At 42.7% G+C, this 13298-nt stretch overlaps 1 protein-coding gene across 1 annotated transcript; it reads right to left on the reverse strand.

The window, feature by feature from the left end:
• Positions 1–1373: 1373 nt before the first annotated feature.
• Rnasel (ribonuclease L (2',5'-oligoisoadenylate synthetase-dependent)) lies at positions 1374–12284 on the reverse strand. Its single transcript, XM_005375004.2, has 7 exons — positions 12043–12284; positions 8386–10022; positions 6235–6320; positions 4643–4848; positions 4112–4244; positions 2256–2389; positions 1374–1589 (listed from the first exon to the last, which is right to left on the reverse strand). Exons 2-7 carry the CDS (start codon positions 9863–9865, stop codon positions 1403–1405), a joined length of 2226 nt encoding a protein of 741 aa, XP_005375061.1. The 5' UTR covers positions 9866–10022; positions 12043–12284; the 3' UTR covers positions 1374–1402.
• Positions 12285–13298: the final 1014 nt, after the last annotated feature.

Genomic DNA, 13298 nt, shown 5'->3' on the forward strand with positions numbered 1-13298 from the left:
AAAAAAAAAAAAATAGTGACACTTCCTAGCTATATAAACTAAATCAAAATATTCCTAATCTTATTTTCTTCATCACCAAAATGAGAATCAGCATGCTCACCTTACAGGATTGTTTTGAAAAGAAAATGATATAAAAATATGCAGATGCAATGTATAAATCACAAAGCACCACAAAAATGCAAGGTGGGATTATCCACAAACGATGATGATGACTCATTCAATATTCAGTGGGTACTTATGCAACATGACCACAAGGCAGACACTTTGCTGAGCAATAAAGACATAAATCTAAAATTAGAAAATGGCCTTACAAAGCTTCAATACTAATGGAGAAACCACAGTTACAAGGTGGTATGCAGATGTGGCTCTTGGCGTCAGAATGGAGTATGGAAGTGAGGACGGAGAACTTCCTGAGTTGCTGACACTAGAAGGAGCTAACAAATCACATACTGAGCAGCAACAAAATAAATCCGAGTCACTGCTCTGTGGAGTGGTCCACATGCTTCACAGTCCTGGGCCCAAGCAAAAGTGTCCCAGCCTCTCAAAACAGGCTTTCTCAAGCGAGCACCAGTGGTATTTTGGTCTGGATAACTTTGTGTGGTGGGGCTACCTAGTTCATCACAGAATAACTCTGCCTCCTTAATGCCAGCAGGGTCTGCCTCTATCCAACTGTGACACCAGAAACTTCTTCAGACACTGCCATATGCCCTCCGAGGAACTAAATTGCCCCCAGGTCAGAACTTCTGCTTCAAGATCATGGAAAACCAATGTAGGTGCTTCTGCAAGAAATGAAATTCATGCAACTAGTATGTAGACTTACACTGGTGCCCAACAAACATTGAATGAATGAATGAATGAATGAGCCTCCTGGAACCCTTTGGCATATTCTCCTGCGTCTTATCCAGAAGAGCTCCGGGCTGCTAATTAAGTTTTACAAGTGCCCAAGCGAGAGGTAACAATAACACAAACACCCATTTATACAGTGCTTGGTACAAGCTGTACGATCTTGGGCAAGTAGCTCAAACTCTCTGAGCCTCGGACTCTTAAGGGGAGATGATAAATTCTATTTTACAAGGTCACTGGCAAAGTCTAATGAGATAATTACCAGTAAAACATACTGGCTTAGAGGCTTAGCACTCTTTTAGTGTAACTGAGAAGGAGAATCTTAACAGAGTGCTTCCCACTTCCTGCCAAAACATTTTACCCACTAAAATGAACTAAAGCAGTTTAGGGATATACTGCTTTTGTCTCAAATGAGTGGAGTGCACCATGAAAGAAACTGACATATCAGGTGTCCACTTCATTCCACATGAGCAGTGGGTCAGTTAAGTGGCCCAGAGAGCTGTGACTTCCTAAGAACCACACATCTAACAAAGTGGCAGTGTAAACATGAAAGGCTCAGTCAGCACTCAGGTCTGGCCAACAGGCCGGCCTGGGTGTACTGGTTGCAGTGAGGCTTGGCTGCGTTGTAGGGCTGCGGAAAGTGCTTTTTGTATTCTGTGTTCTGCAGCTTTCTGTAGACATAGATCACCAAATCTGGAAATGTCTTCTGAAAATAACGGGAAGGTTCTCCAATTCTTTCCTTCATCCTGAAACGAAAACGCAAATGGTTTGGCATATTTGCCCCAAGCACTTCCTCTCCTCACAGAATATGACTCAAGGGCTCACACTGCTCTCTTGATTTCTAGTGCAAAATGCATAAGGGCTTTGGAGTCAGATCGAGCAAGACCCTTCTTCCAATTCTTTAGTCACTCTGCGAACAGTGGCCACTTAATTTTTCTAAACCTCAGATTTTTCATTAATAAAACAGAGGTAATATAATGCTATAATCTTTTACGTACAAACCTCAAATTCAAAAGAACCCTGAACCAAAAAGCTTTGTATATGTGTGTTTACAGCTATCATTGTTTGGCAGCAAAAACTGATTTTTACCAGCAGAGGGCTGTTTGGCTTTTGTTAATGCAGCGTTTATTTTACCCAGCTGTCCAATCTCCTGGACTACTCACATAAGAAATTGCTAGCTTCTGGTTCGGTGGTCCCTGCAAAAAGGAAAAAAGGAAGACAAGAGCCTGCCGGATTGGTCCATAATTAATCATAAGGCCAGAGTGATACACCTTTTTCTCAGCAGAGAAGGGGAGCTGTTCTTCTTTTATCAAAATAACTTCTCTTCTCTCTGTGCAGATATGCATTTGGAATTGGATTTTTAAATTGTTCTCATTTTACATATGGTTTATAAAAATGAAAACAATATTTACCATTTGTTTTTTTCCTCATCAATGTGTTCTCCTATGTTCCGGATGAACTTCAGCAGGTCACCCACACCTTCCTTGTAAAATTTGCTTCCTTTTTTATAGTAGCTGTTCATTTCTTTCATAATGGATTCATCAATCTAAGAAACAAAACGTTTCCCATAAATGTGGTGATAACAAAGTAAATCTGATGACATATTAATACCAAAAGGCAAGATGCGAATTTGAATACATGCTGCTCTCTACTAATAACTAACAAAGATTAATCAAAAGAATGAAAATAAATGCAACCCTGAGCCGTGGTGGCCACCCTAGCACACCCTGGAAAACTTGCATCATGTACCTGTGCTGCCAAAACCAAACCGCTGGACACAAAAATGGGCACGTCACTCAAATCAATAGAAAAACACAGTCTACAATGGATGTTAAGAGGTAAGGCTTGAAGTCAGTCAAAACTCAATATAAATCAGTGAAATTTAGAGAGGGAAATATAATGAATTGGGAAATAAAAGAACAGTTTTTGGGTTTTTTTCCCAGCACTGTTAATCTCTGGCTGCCTTACCCAGAGTACTTAAGGCATCATCTCTGAGCCTCAGTTTCCTCAGGGACTAAGTAAGTTGGTGGAGTTAGCATTGTGGCTTTTGTGGTGACAGTGGCCTAAGCACATGGCCTCTGCAGCTTTCCTCCCAGCTTCAAGTCCTGCCACACCCCTTTCTGGCTCTATGCCTTTAGAAAATTTACTAATCTGTGCCTCAGTTTACCTATCCACAAACATAGGTGATTACCTCAGAGGCTGTCTGAGGCACCTCTTTATAGCGGCAGCACTATAAAGTCCTCAGAACTATGACTGCCACTTAGCACTACAGAATCTCTATCTGGCACCATCTGCTCTAGCTTCAAGTTTCTCTTTCCAAAGTGTGAGCTGAAGTTTTATAGACAGTGATGGAACTTGCAGGCTAGCAAAGAAAACAGACATTAAACCAGCATCATGAGGTGTAGTCTAGAAACCAGCTAGGGAAGGAAATAATCCAAGAGCCAGAAACAAAGGGGTTTTGGAGAAGAGGCCTAGGATAGGGAAGCTGTTGGTTGCAGTCAAAAACCTGAAGTTGTGGATCCTTCCCTAGTGCTTTGTACATGGCCTCAGGGTGCCCCGCATGCATCACAGAGCATCGTTTTGTGGGTCTCTCAGCCACACAGACACTACGCATTTTCTGCTTATACATCCAGGCCCTCACATTGGCCAACCTCATAACTGACATTTGGTAGATGTTTTTAAATTAATAACAGTGAAAGTTCTGATACTAAAGCTAGAGATACAGATTAATGGTAAAGAGTTTCACCATACTCAGGTCAAGTTAGGTGAAAATTTTCTTGAAAAAAAACTTCTGTGAAAGATCATCTTTTCTTTAAGGTGTTTTCTCAAGGTGTGATACAGGTAGGCATGTGGATCCTTAGAGCTGTTGATGCACAAGTGGCAGAGGCAGCCTGACTCCCACAGCTGAGGTGTTGCACAGTGGAGCACCTCCCTTGGGCTAGGTTCTGTTTAGTCCCATCTGCTGGTCACAATGGCTAGGCTTGAAGGAAAGCCGCATGGGTTGCATGGAGGCCTTCTTAAGTAGGAGCCTGCACAAGAGCCTTATCAGGAGTCTTGGGTCTGGGGGAAATGCAAGGGCCTGAAAGGAAGCCCAGAGACCCAAAAAAGCTAAGAGGGTCTGGGATAAAGAGGAAGAGAAGGAAAATTATCTCTTCACCTTCCTAGCTCGAACAGGTCAATGGTATAAAAAAAAGTTAGAAAAACTAGCATAAAACATTACACAAACTCACTTCTGGAATAACTGCTAGGCCATAGGAATTGTCCATACCTTATCTGTCCACTTAACAAAACTGCTGGAACATTCAGATGACCCAGGTTGTAGTAGCTTAAGGATCTCACTACCAGATTTTCTCACTTTGATATCAGATTCATTTCCTATATTCCGAAGTGTCCTATATTTCCTTAAAATGAAAATATTATCACGGTTATTTTGTTCTTCCCACTCTTTGCAGAAACAGAAAACTGATAGATTTTCTTTTTTGCGGGGGAGGGTACCAGGAATTCAGGACCTTGAGCTTGCCAGGCAGGCACTGATTTTATTTTCTAAGAAAAGTACTAAAGCTCTTCAAAAATTCTGCCTTACAGAAGAGGCATATGATGTTTCTTCCTTCCTGTTCTTCAGAAGAGGAAGCCAGAACTAGGACGCTAAATTACCTCTCCCAGGACACACAGCCAGAGTATGCTGGATTGAAAGAAAATCATGGATTGGCTGATTCCCAGCCCTACCCTCACCCTCACTACCTCACCCTCTCACCCTCTCCTTCTGGAGCCCTGTGATATATATTCAGGTTTTACTTACATCTCCCAAGTCCAAAAGAAGGGATGACCCAGAAGTTGGTTTAGACAGTCCCTTACGTTTTCCTCAGTGCAGAACAAGTGATGAATGAGGTCTTTGGTTTCCTCATCTGGAGAAAGTTGAAGCACTTGTTCCTTACTTTGAGCCTTCAGCTCCTCAAAAGGGATCTGTCCTTTCTTTACCACATACAGGGCTAGCCGTCCAAGAGCCTGTGCAAGGGCCACAAAACAGCCAAAGGTGATTATGAGTCTCCTTCCTATTTGGGTAACCTTGGAAAATGTGGTACAAGATGTATGCATATGGAGCATGGGAGTCCCAAGCAGTCCTCAGGCTTGGTAGGAAGAGAAGGCACAGACCTGTGCATAGAGAGCTCTTCAAAGCAATATGTGGTCCACATGTGGTCCTTCAAATTTATGAAGAGCAAAAGGTAACGCTGGGCCAGAGTGGTCGGGGCAGACTACTTGGAGGAAGAGGGATTTGAACTGGGCCTTGAAGATATTGATAGAAGATAGATGAATCAGGGAAAGTGAGAATGTTTTGAACAAGATCAATCCTGACAGCCTGGCCGGGAAGTGGGAGTTCAGGTCTGGGGCTGTGGCAGGCTTCAGATATAACAGTCAGTTGAGGTTTGGAGGGTCAGAGGGTATCTCTTCCTTAAGGGAGATCTTTTCCCCTCCCAGGTAATCATGTAGCTTTCCTCTAACACACCTACACAGCATTTTGCACTTTTTGCTAACATTTCTAAAGCTGCAATTATTTTCATGTAGATTCGCATAATCATTCATTTACTATTCGTGAGCTTGGTTGCCAGCCAAGGAGTTAGGCCATAACAGGGAGGAAAACAGAGAAAGAGGGCATCACAGGATGCCATCTTCATCCCAGTCAGGGATGGAGCTGAAATCTAGATCCAGACCAAGGGACTGGGAGAGAACTGCCCAACAGTTTTGGGTCCTAATAGCCCAGGAGCTTTGGGCTGCAGGGCCAGGTCCCACATGCTCTCTAGAGCAACATCTGTTTTGAGATTCTAACCTTTTTAGCTCAGCTTGGTGTCTTTTGAGCTGGGGGTGACCCCACTCCTCCCAGTTCTCTGAAGGCTTCAGTATCTGGCCTTCTTCAGAGCTTAGCACAAGGCTTTGAACAGAGTGGGAAAAGAAATCGCTTCTACTTTATCTTTAGGCAGAAAATGTCTTCTGGAGGAATGTTGGTGATACTTGGGAAAACCTCCTGGAAGTGTGTGCAGAGAGGTACAACACACTCAGTTCATTACTTATTTGCTAGTGGAAGAAGGAGGAGATCCAAAGAGACATGGAAAAGGGTCACAGAAATGGCCAGGTCCATGTCACCCAGCACACTACCTTCTCTTCCGTATGCTAAAAGCCAAGCAATTGTTCTGTGTGTTGAAACTCTTCCGTGGGGGAGTTAGTAGATGCCTTTGTTGGCATAGGCCTGAGGGCAGTGACAAGGTAGGGGCAAAGTTGAACGTTCTTTCCTTCCTAGTTCAGATACAAATATCTTGTATTTGGCCAAAGGAACTAGGGTCATGAACCAATAAGGAAACTGAGAGAAGAAAAAGCGAACTGCGTTGTAGACGTTACCTCTAGATCACTCTTGATTTCCCGAGGATCTCCAGTCCACTGGATGCTCTCATCAAAATCTCCCAGGCGAATGGCATTCTTGGAATCTAAGGGACAGTTTACAGGGGGCACAAGAGATGCTCATTGTCCCTCTTGTGATACTCAGTAGGTACATACCATGATGCACAACCCATCATCTCTGAAGAGAGTGAGTAATAGTCCTGCTGACTCCCCAGAAACTGTCACATACACAGTTTTATTTGGTCTGTGAGGTCTCTACCAAGATCAGGACATACGTCTTATTTTTTCCAGACCAGAGAGTAGGAAAGGATGAAGATAAATTTAACCAGCTCCTCTTTCATGTAGCTCTTGGAGCAAACAGCACAGGTTTGCAAAGGAGCTCCTGATGGGAGTTGAGCTTACACCGAAGCATCAGTTAGCCAATAAGGTACTAAATTCAAGACTGTCATGGCACAGCAGTCCACTAAATAGAGCCGAAGAGCCACAGCCCACTCTGACATTTTGGATAGTGATCAGGCATTGGTGATGCACTTGTAAAGAGTCCTTACTTCCTTGCCCCCTTCAGATTCTTTTTCCCTGGAAATAAGCCACAGAGCTCACAGAAAGAGGGATGGGAAGATGTGAGAGATCAGGACTTAGATGAATGCAGGGCAAGTCTACAATTCATCCTTCAAGAGGTGGCCCCTGGGTCTGGCTCCAAGTGTGTTCTGAGAAGAAGAAAGACTGGATAACTCCGATAGGATCAGCCAGTGCAGCTGAGTGCATCTGGATTCCAAATGCAAACATTAAAGTTGAGCAAGAACCCACAGGCTAACAAAAAATGAATCCATTAAATTATTTGGCAAGTGTTTATTGAAAGACAGAACAAAGGGTGAAGGAAAACCCAGCTCACGAATAGTAAATGAATGACTATGCGAATCTACATGAAAATAATTGCAGCTTTAGAAATGTTAGCAAAAAGTGCAAAATGCTGTGTAGGTGTGTTATAGGAAAGCTACATGATTACCTGGGAGGGGAAAAGGTCTCCCTTAAGGAAGAGATACTTAGACTGAAAAGCTAAGTAGAATTCAGGACGAAAAGTAGAGGCAGGAAGAGAAGAGGGAACTTCAGAGGAATTCCTAAGGCTGAAAGGAATGAAGACTTCCAGCCTGGAGTGTCCAGAGAGCAGAGATGAAATCACAAAGTGGCCTCTAACCAGGCCTGATCTCGTTACTCAAACCAATAATTTTCTTTCAGAATTTAAGCCACTTTGGGTGAAGTTTCCTGCCACTTAAATCTGAAGGTGCCTAAATGGAATATTCCACTACCCTTCTAACATGCAATTTTTGTGCTTTTAAAAACTCCAACATTCTACTACTACATTCAACAGATATTGTTAATAGGCTCTGAATTTTTGAAACACTTACACTTAGCTTCTGCACTGATAGTCAAGGGAGGTTAGAAATAAATCTACCTCCACCCCGTTGCCCACAAGCCCGCACCTCAGTCCTCTAATGTCTCTGGCCCATTTTAAAATCAGATTCTTCTATTTTCTTATCATTGAGTTTTAAGAGTTCTTTACATATTTGGGGTAACAATCCTTTGTCTGACATGTCTTTTGCAAATATTCTTCTCCCACACTACGCCTTGCCTTTTCACTCTCTCAGCCTTGTCTTTTGCAGAGCAGAAATTTTTTATTGTAGTGAAGACCATTATTATTGCTTATCAGCTTTTCCTTCATAGATTGTACCTTCGGTATTGCATCTAAAAAGTCATCACCAAACCCAAGATCCTCTAGATTTTCTTCTATGTTATCTTCCAGGGAATTTCATAGTTTATGGCTCCTGTTGAGAGCCAGGACTTTTAATGGTAGATTCAGCCAGGAGAACTCTGCCTTAATGAACAAGAAAATGCCACTGTCAAAGGAATGGGTTTCTTACCCTGAGAGTGGGTTTATTATCAAAGCAAATTGGACCGCCTCTTGCTCTTGTATGCCCTTGTCTTTCTGCTTACTGTCATGGCACATCATCCTCACTAGATGCCAGTACCTTGATCTTGGAACCTACTTTATAGCTTTCAGAACTATAAGAAAGAAATCGTTTTTGTTTTTAACTAGATTGCCTCGTCTGTTGCAGTCTATCATAGCAACATAAAAAAAGACTAGGGACTCACTTATTAAGATGTTTCCTGGCTGCAAATCCCGATGAATATATTCATGCAAGTGTAATTCTTGGACAGCTTTAAATACAGATGCTAGAACATGTCGGCCAAATGTATCTTCCTCGTCCTCCACAGCTTCCCCTCTGTGCTTATTCAAGTGCTCTTCCAGAGATTCTTCACAGAGGGCCACACACACGTACAAGCAGCCCTCCTCACTCTCACTCCCATAGAAGGTCAGCAAATTACAGTGCTCCCGGAAGTGGCGCAGGCAGGCTACTTCCCTACGCGCATGCTCGCTGTCCTCACGGAACACCTTCACAGCCACCTCTCGCTTCTCGTAGAGACCCAGATAGATGCCCCCTTTAGAAGTGCTGGCAATTTTGTAGTCTTCATCCCTAAAGATCTTGAGCTTGCCGATGTTACGGTGGTACAATCTATAGAGTTTTTTCAGGCCTTCTCCCCAACGTGAACTCAGAGGCTTCCAGTCTTCAGCAGGGGTTTGGAAACAGTCTTTGGCTCCATAAGAACGGAGAAGCTTTTCAAGGTCATTGTCATGATGTTTACGCTTCGCTATCCTGACAAGATCTCCGCAATCTGTGCTGGCTCCCTTCTGGCACAGCAGCTTGACAATCTCCTTCAGGTTGAGCTCAACAGCGACCCCCAGTGCTGTTCGGCCTTCACTATCTTTTGCCTCGATCTCCACGTGCTCTTGTTCCAGAAGCATCTGCACCAAACCAGCGTGCCTCTTTTCCACTGCCAGGATCAGGACCGTCTTCCCCTTTTCTCCTCTCACGCAGACATCAGCCCCATGGTCCAGCAGAAGGCGGGTGACCTCCTCCACCTTTTCATCAGGACAGCCCTGAATACCACGGACCAAGGCATTTCTGCCCATATTGTCACGGGCGTGGACTGCTGCCCCCATCTCTTCCAGTAGAATCCTCAAGACATCACTGCGGCCCTTTCTAGCAGCATCCATGAGAGCTGTGCCCCCTCCTTTCCCAAGGCGCTTTTGATCATCCTTTGTCTCTCGACGCAAATTCACATTGGCTCCATTCTCATAGAGGAATCGTAAGGCTTCAACGTTACCATGCCAAGCAGCTTCCATAAAAGCTGTGAAGCCATTAGCATCATACTCATTGACATCTGCTCCCTTGGAAAGGAAAAATCTGAGCAGTTCCACGTATCCCTCAATCCCAGCGATGATTAAACAGGTGGCCCCGTTCTTCTTCCTCTGACGAGGGTCAGCACCATAATGAAGCAGCATTTCCACGATGTCCTTGCGGCCACGTTGTACCGCATTATGCAAAGGTGTCCAGCCCCCTTGCTCTTCTTGGACATTGACATCGGTCCCTGTTTCCAGCAATTGCTTTATCTGGCTGACATCTTCATTCTCAACAGCATTTATTAATGGATGATTGTTTTCCATTGTAGCACTGCTACTGTTGGAGGACATGAGTCCTTCCTGGGGATTGTTAGAACCTTTACTCTCCATGATGGTAGATGCCGCTGGCTGTGTTTTGCTTTTTCCTTGAGAAAATACAACTTAGCTCCTTGGGACTTGACTAGAGTTATGGAGTATAAATTGAGATTACTTGGCTACAGCCAGCAGTATGAGGTAGAACAATATTCTTAGTCTTCCGAGATTCCCCCTGGAAACAAGAGAGATAATGGATAATTTCAGAATAGAGAGAAAGCATTTGAATCACAGAATTCACTTTTACTAGTAACCTTTTCCAAAGACATGGACTTACTCAGTACAGAACTTTTAAGCTGTAGATATTATAAATGTATATGAATTAAAAACAAGAAAATTATTACTTGATAGTGCCACTGCCAAGAAGCAGCCACTAATAAGTATTTCATTATATTTCTATAGATTTTTTTAAATAGCTGGTATCTTGTTGTGTGTCTCAGTTTTGTATCCCACTTCCTTCCATTCAATGCCATACAATAAATAATTCCCTATACTGTACTATCAAAAAGTCTTTTAAACATTTTAATGGTCCCATAATATACCATCATATGGTTGTTCAATTTCTCTATTACTGAGAGTTTTATAAAATAATTTTTAAGAAGATTTTTAAAATTCAAGATTTCTAAACAATTCTAAATGATGTTCATTCAGTTTAGTTTCTTATGATGAGTCTCTTAAAGTCATAACCTTTGATTGTCAAAGTTGTAATTATGTTTAGTATTTTCAGCCTCTACTGTATTAACCACTTTTTTAAATGTTTATATAAATATATTATTACCAACAATAAATAGATTCTTTTTTAAAAAACTCATTTAATATTAACCACTTTCTTCCATGTTATAGAAATATACTTTTTTCAGCAATAGGTTCTTTTTTTGCCAGAGATATAGCTCAGCGGCACAGCACCTGCCTGGCAAGTGCGAGGTCATGAGTTCGATTCCTGGTACCAAAAAAAAAAGAAAAGAAAAGAAAAGAAAACGAGCAATATTCTTTTTTTAAAAAGAAACTCATTTACTATTAACCACTTTTTTCAATGTTATATAAATATGCTCTTTTTCAATGTTATATAAATATACTCTTACCAACTATAGATTCTTTCTTTAAAAACTCATTTGGTATTAACCACTTTTTTCAACATTATATACTCTTCTCAGCAATAAATACATTCTTTTTTTAAAAAAAAAAAAAACTTATTTTATAGGTAAAGTATATTTCATGGCTTTTGTCCAGTGGCATGTGTTACATCACTAGCAAGACAGTTCAGTCTCCGACTCTTGTGTATGTCCTTTTGAACTACTGTGTGCTTCTCTTTAAAGTCAGAATGGCAAGAGTTGGGTTTTTGACCTGAATAAATGAACCTCGAGTCTGAGCCCCCCGCTTATATCATTTTTCTTGACTGTTACTTCCTGACTGAGTCATTTAGATTTGTGGAGTTTTGATTTTCTGTTTTCTCAAATGGGACTAAAATAAATCAGAGGGCACTGAAGTACACTGTGTAGCAAATACTGAGGAATGGTGGAACTAATTATGCCACTCTACGAAAAAAAAACAGTTTCAAAGAATCCTATTCTCCCCACCCATGTGCAATTAAATTGTACACAAACAAGGAAGGTGGGCACCAGTTTAGCCCAAGCACCCTCAATGAACTCGCACCACTTGAGAGCCAATTCAATCACTGGACAGCCCCACGCTGTTACATGATCACTGAATAGCTGCATCTGCTGCAAAATTCACAAACCGCCCTTTCCGAGGATTAATCAATTGAGCAACCTAAGCACCGTCGTCACTGGGCAGTGAAATCTTTGAGCGCAGTGTTTGGATAGGTGGTCTTGGTTACAAACAGATACGTGGCTCCCAGTATCAGTGAGAACAGAGAAGGAAGGAAAGACCAGGGACGCCTGTGGAGCGCACACCAAAGGACAGAGAATAAAGCCCCGGAAAGCAAGCAAGCCCGGCTTTCACTTTCATTTTCTGTAGGAGACCAGACAACCGGAGAAACGGGACTTAAATAAACAACGTGTAGGTTTCCACAGAAACTTGGGGAGAGGGCTCCTGTGGGACGGCCAGCAGGTTCTGAGCCTTCCCTCCTCGCCTTGTGTCCTCCGGTCCCCGCCATCTCCCGTCCCAGAGCCCCCGGGCTCTCCGAAGAAGAATTTCTCAAGCGTGCCCAGCTCTCTTCCTCCCAGCCAGCCTACCTTCCAGACGCAGGCTCTGTCTCAGGCATTCCTCTGCAGCAACTGAGCTCGAGGAAGACAGTTCCAGCAGGATCAACACTTCCTCCTTGTGTGTCTCTGAGCCACCAGGGAGGGGCCGGAAAAGGAATGAAGAGCAATGGGCAGAGCGAGCGCTGACACACTCTTACCCGAGGCAGCACACCTGAGAAAAACGCTTTCTCACCCTGCGGAGGAAAGCGATGCCACTCACCCTTCAGCCTCTCCACCGTTAGCTTGCTGCATCAGGCTCCATCCAACAGACTTGTATCTTTTCCACGTTGTGGAAAATGCCTGCTTGAGGGGCTGGGGATTTAGCTCAGCGGCAAAGCCCCTGCCTGGCAAGCGCAAGATCGTGAGTTCGGTTCCCAGTACCGGAGGAAAAAAAAAAAAAAAGAAAAAAGAAAATGCCTGCTTGGGGGAAAAGAATGGAAAATAAACATTTAACCCATTACACAATTAACCCTTATTAAGTGCTGTGTTGCCAGTGGCTATTATGAACACAGGCTATGGTGGTTTGCCCAAGCCTGATTTGCACACAGACTCATGGACTTCTTTGTGGACTTTGCATCTCACTAGCTCATATGTAGTTGAACAAAACTCAACACCTAGTAGGGCTTCAAGTTGAGATGTCACGGATATAATCCCTGACTGTCCCTGCTCCTGTGAGCATCCTGGCTGCTATCATCCAGTTTCCCCAACACGTCATACTCCCTGCATCTATGTCTCTGTACGTGTCACTCTACTACCTGAGCACATAACAGCAGTAAGAATGATAATGGTGGTGATATTAATAACAGTAGACATTTGCATAGCTCTTTAATGTGCTCCAGGAACTGTTCTGACCACTTTATACATAGCAACTCACACGATCTGAAACTTCTTGAGGTAGCTACTATTTTTATCCTAATTTTGCAGATGAAGAAACCAATACAAAAAATGATTATGTAACTTGCTCTGTTCTTGAGATTTGACTAAATCACTGAGTAATGCAAAACAATACATTCTCAGTGAAGCAGACAATCAACAAAATGAGTAAATCAGTATATTTTAGGGTGAAAAATCTACAGCGAATAAGTAGAAAAAGGGGGATTGAAAGTACCAGGATAGGAACTGGAATTTTCCAACACAGGATAGTTGGGTAAGGCCTCATTCTATTGGTGACATTTGAGCAAAAACTCAAGGAAAATATAGAAACACGCTGAGAAAATTTCTGGGGCAAGAGCATAGATATCAGAGTG

This window comes from Chinchilla lanigera, unplaced genomic scaffold (assembly GCF_000276665.1).
Source record: "Chinchilla lanigera isolate Chin_1 unplaced genomic scaffold, ChiLan1.0 scaffold00005, whole genome shotgun sequence".
Lineage (NCBI taxonomy): Eukaryota > Metazoa > Chordata > Mammalia > Rodentia > Chinchillidae > Chinchilla > Chinchilla lanigera.